The sequence below is a fragment of the Contarinia nasturtii genome, unplaced genomic scaffold, assembly GCF_009176525.2.
Source record: "Contarinia nasturtii isolate CC-2019 unplaced genomic scaffold, AAFC_CNas_1.1 Cnas_scaffold_1371, whole genome shotgun sequence".
Lineage (NCBI taxonomy): Eukaryota > Metazoa > Arthropoda > Insecta > Diptera > Cecidomyiidae > Contarinia > Contarinia nasturtii.
The window spans coordinates 4,397,492-4,400,386 of NW_022198708.1; the positions used below are offsets into that span (position 1 = coordinate 4,397,492).

The 2,895-nt window shown below is 33.5% G+C and overlaps 1 protein-coding gene across 2 annotated transcripts; it reads left to right on the forward strand.

Annotated features, from left to right (window-relative positions):
* On the forward strand, nt 1–2,268 carry LOC116345665 (26S proteasome non-ATPase regulatory subunit 4). Of its 2 annotated transcripts, none has more exons than XM_031775246.1 (7): nt 1–149; nt 427–567; nt 636–750; nt 883–1,257; nt 1,344–1,550; nt 1,730–1,817; nt 1,912–2,268. In XM_031775246.1, exons 1-7 carry the CDS (start codon nt 124–126, stop codon nt 2,121–2,123), a joined length of 1,164 nt encoding a protein of 387 aa, XP_031631106.1. In that variant the 5' UTR covers nt 1–123; the 3' UTR covers nt 2,124–2,268. The 2 variants fall into 2 exon arrangements, with proteins under 2 accessions (XP_031631106.1, XP_031631107.1); XM_031775247.1 differs by having other exon boundaries at nt 1,344–1,535.
* Nucleotides 2,269–2,895: the final 627 nt, after the last annotated feature.

Sequence of the window (2,895 nt, forward strand, 5' to 3'; positions counted from 1 at the left end):
ATGAAATTGTAGAAATCAGTGACAAAGCAAGAATACATACAATACAACCGAAGTGAAGAGGTTGATTTTCGTTTGTATATTTTTCGGTGAATAAATTGTTAAACAAATTAAAATTAATCAAAAATGGTGCTGGAAAGTACTATGATATGGTAAGTGAATTTCAATGAAATCGATTTTTTCATCGGTAAATAAAAAAATATTGTATCAACAATGGCATAAATTTGCTTTTGTGCACATTTTTAGGTTATGAGTTTTGTGTTTTGAAGCTAATGATTCAGCATAAATGAGTAGTCTTCATTGTATCAAAACAAGAAAAAAATGCAAAAAATTGTACACAATGCAATGAATTTAAAATATATTTCAACGAAAATCGATAGAAAACTATTAAAAATAATTGTTTTTATTTGTTTTTGTCTTAAAATAAAGCTTCGATAACAGTGACTATCAAAGAAATGGTGACTATTTTCCAACTCGATTGAATGTTCAGAAAGACGGCATTAATTTGATTGGTATGACCAAAATTCGATCAAATCCCGAAAATAATGTTGGCCTCCTAACATACGCAGAGTAAATATGCGCAAATGTTGAATGTGGTTGTTCAGTATATTCATTGAAATTTATTTGTTTGTTTATAGTTCGGTTGAGGTTTTGGCAACACTAACCAGTGATGTTGGTCGAATTTTATCAAAGATGCATTTGGTGCAACCAAAAGGAAATATTAATTTTATCACCGGAGTTCGCATTGCACATGTAAGTTTCAATTTTCAACAAATGAGTTTTCTCAAAATGGTGTATTTTGTCATTTAAAATTAAGATTGACTATTATTCATTGTGTGTGTGTATGGGTGTTTTTTCTCATTTGATATGATTTGAAATCAACAGTTAGTGCTAAAACATCGACAAGGAAAAAATCATAAAATGCGCATTGTGGCATTTGTTGGCTCACCAATATCGAGCGACGAAGGTGATCTCGTAAAATTGGCAAAAAAATTGAAAAAAGAAAAAGTGAATGTAGACATTGTTAGTTTTGGCGATCATTCAGGAAATAATGATGTTCTGACGGCTTTTGTCAATACATTGAATGGCAAAGATGGAACCGGTTCGCATTTAATTAGTGTTCCACGTGGCTCTGTATTGTCGGAAGCATTAATTTCATCGCCAATCATTCAGGGTGAAGATGGTCAAGGTGCGGCCAATTTGGGCGGTGCTGGTTTCGAGTTTGGATTTGATCCCAACGAAGATCCGGAATTGGCTTTGGTATGTGCACAAAAATACACAAAAATATTCAAATCAATACGGCCATTTGGTTCAATTCATATTTTATTCAAATTTAATTTAACCAGGCATTGCGTGTTTCGATGGAAGAACAGCGTCAACGTCAAGAAGATGAACAGCGTCGAGCATTGGCTGAATCGGATTCGAGCGCTGTGAGCGCTGTATCATTGGCCGGTGGCACAACTGCATCAGCATCGGTTGAACCAAATTCAGAAGAGGCAATGTTACAACGTGCCCTGGCCCTTTCAACTGAGACTCCGGTAAAAAGATCTCGTGTTCGTACAATGTTTTGCTTTCTTTTCAAAAACAAACGTCTCGCATTAATTGCTATTAACCAAATAAAATTGACTTTGAAACATTTCCATTAACATTGACATTGTATTGCCATCGTGTATTTGCAATAATAAATACACTGTACACCATTTTGCTTATCAACATTTTTTTTTATTTATAGGATGCGGATGAAGGTATGCCTGATTTTGCCAATATGACCGAAGAAGAACAAATCGCATTTGCAATGCAAATGTCAATGCAAGATCATGGTAAGTATTACATTTTCGTTAAAAAAAATTCGAAAAATCGTCCATTTTAATATTGGGGGACTAAATCAATTTTCGTTCATCGTTTATTTGGCAGCCGAAGAAGTTCCAACGCAACAAGCCAAGCGCCCAAAACAGGAAGAACAACCGATGGAGGTTGATGAAGTGATTAGCGATCCGGAATTTTTACAAAGCGTTTTAGAAAATTTGCCTGGTGTTGATCCACAATCGGAAACCATTCGTGATGCGGTCGGTTCATTGAACAAAGACAAAAAACCATCAAACAAGGACTCTTCAAATGATAAATAAAATACAAAAATAGCGTGTCCTTTTTCGATGTATCTACATTTTATTTTTCTCCATTTCGATCGTATTATCTGCGTCATGTACTAATGGTTTAAATAATACAATTACATTATGCTTCACACCGAAAATTTATACATTCAAAATGAAATGAATTTCTTCTTTTTATCCTATTTGTTCGTGTGAGAGAATGTGAAACAACAACAACAAAAATCCATAAAAATATATGAATATTTAAATTACTAATTTGTTTATTCATTACTTACTTATTCAGGGCATTGAATCGATAGTGCGCAATATTTGAAAAGTGCTTTCACATAAATTGCATTCCAAATACATGTGGGTAAATTGAAATAGTTTAAATTGTCGCTGTGGGTTATTTTTTTGTATGCTTCTTCTTCTTCATCTTCTTCTTTCGTATTCAATCAACAAAATTGCAGTAAACCGTTCGAATGCAATGGTTGATAGTGTCAAAATGTATATAGCATTACGATATTATTGCGATGGTTCATGTTACTATCAAATTAAACTCTAAACATGCGAAGTTTTTCCAAGCCATTGAAATGTTTTTCGGTAAAAATGTCATTATTGTGTGCCGCAGTACGGTTTATCATTTTTGGCTTGGAAAAAAGTGAACGGGTCTTCGTTCTCGATTAGTTCAATCGCTTTTTCCGTATAAATTGCTCACGTAATGAAATTGAGTCATGCAATTTCGGACAAAGAATAAATATCTCATGTGACATGCCATTCAAACAATTTCCTATAATTTGGTAATTTT

What these genes read in the sequence shown, in the direction of transcription:
- LOC116345665 (XM_031775246.1), top strand. Translation starts at nt 124, where the DNA reads ATGGTGCTGGAAAGTACTATGATATG. An exon ending in CTGGAAAGTACTATGATATG is followed by an intron (nt 150 to 426) that starts GTAAGTGAATTT and finishes CTTAAAATAAAG; the next exon opens with CTTCGATAACAGTGACTATC. An exon ending in AATGTCAATGCAAGATCATG is followed by an intron (nt 1,818 to 1,911) that starts GTAAGTATTACA and finishes TTTATTTGGCAG; the next exon opens with CCGAAGAAGTTCCAACGCAA.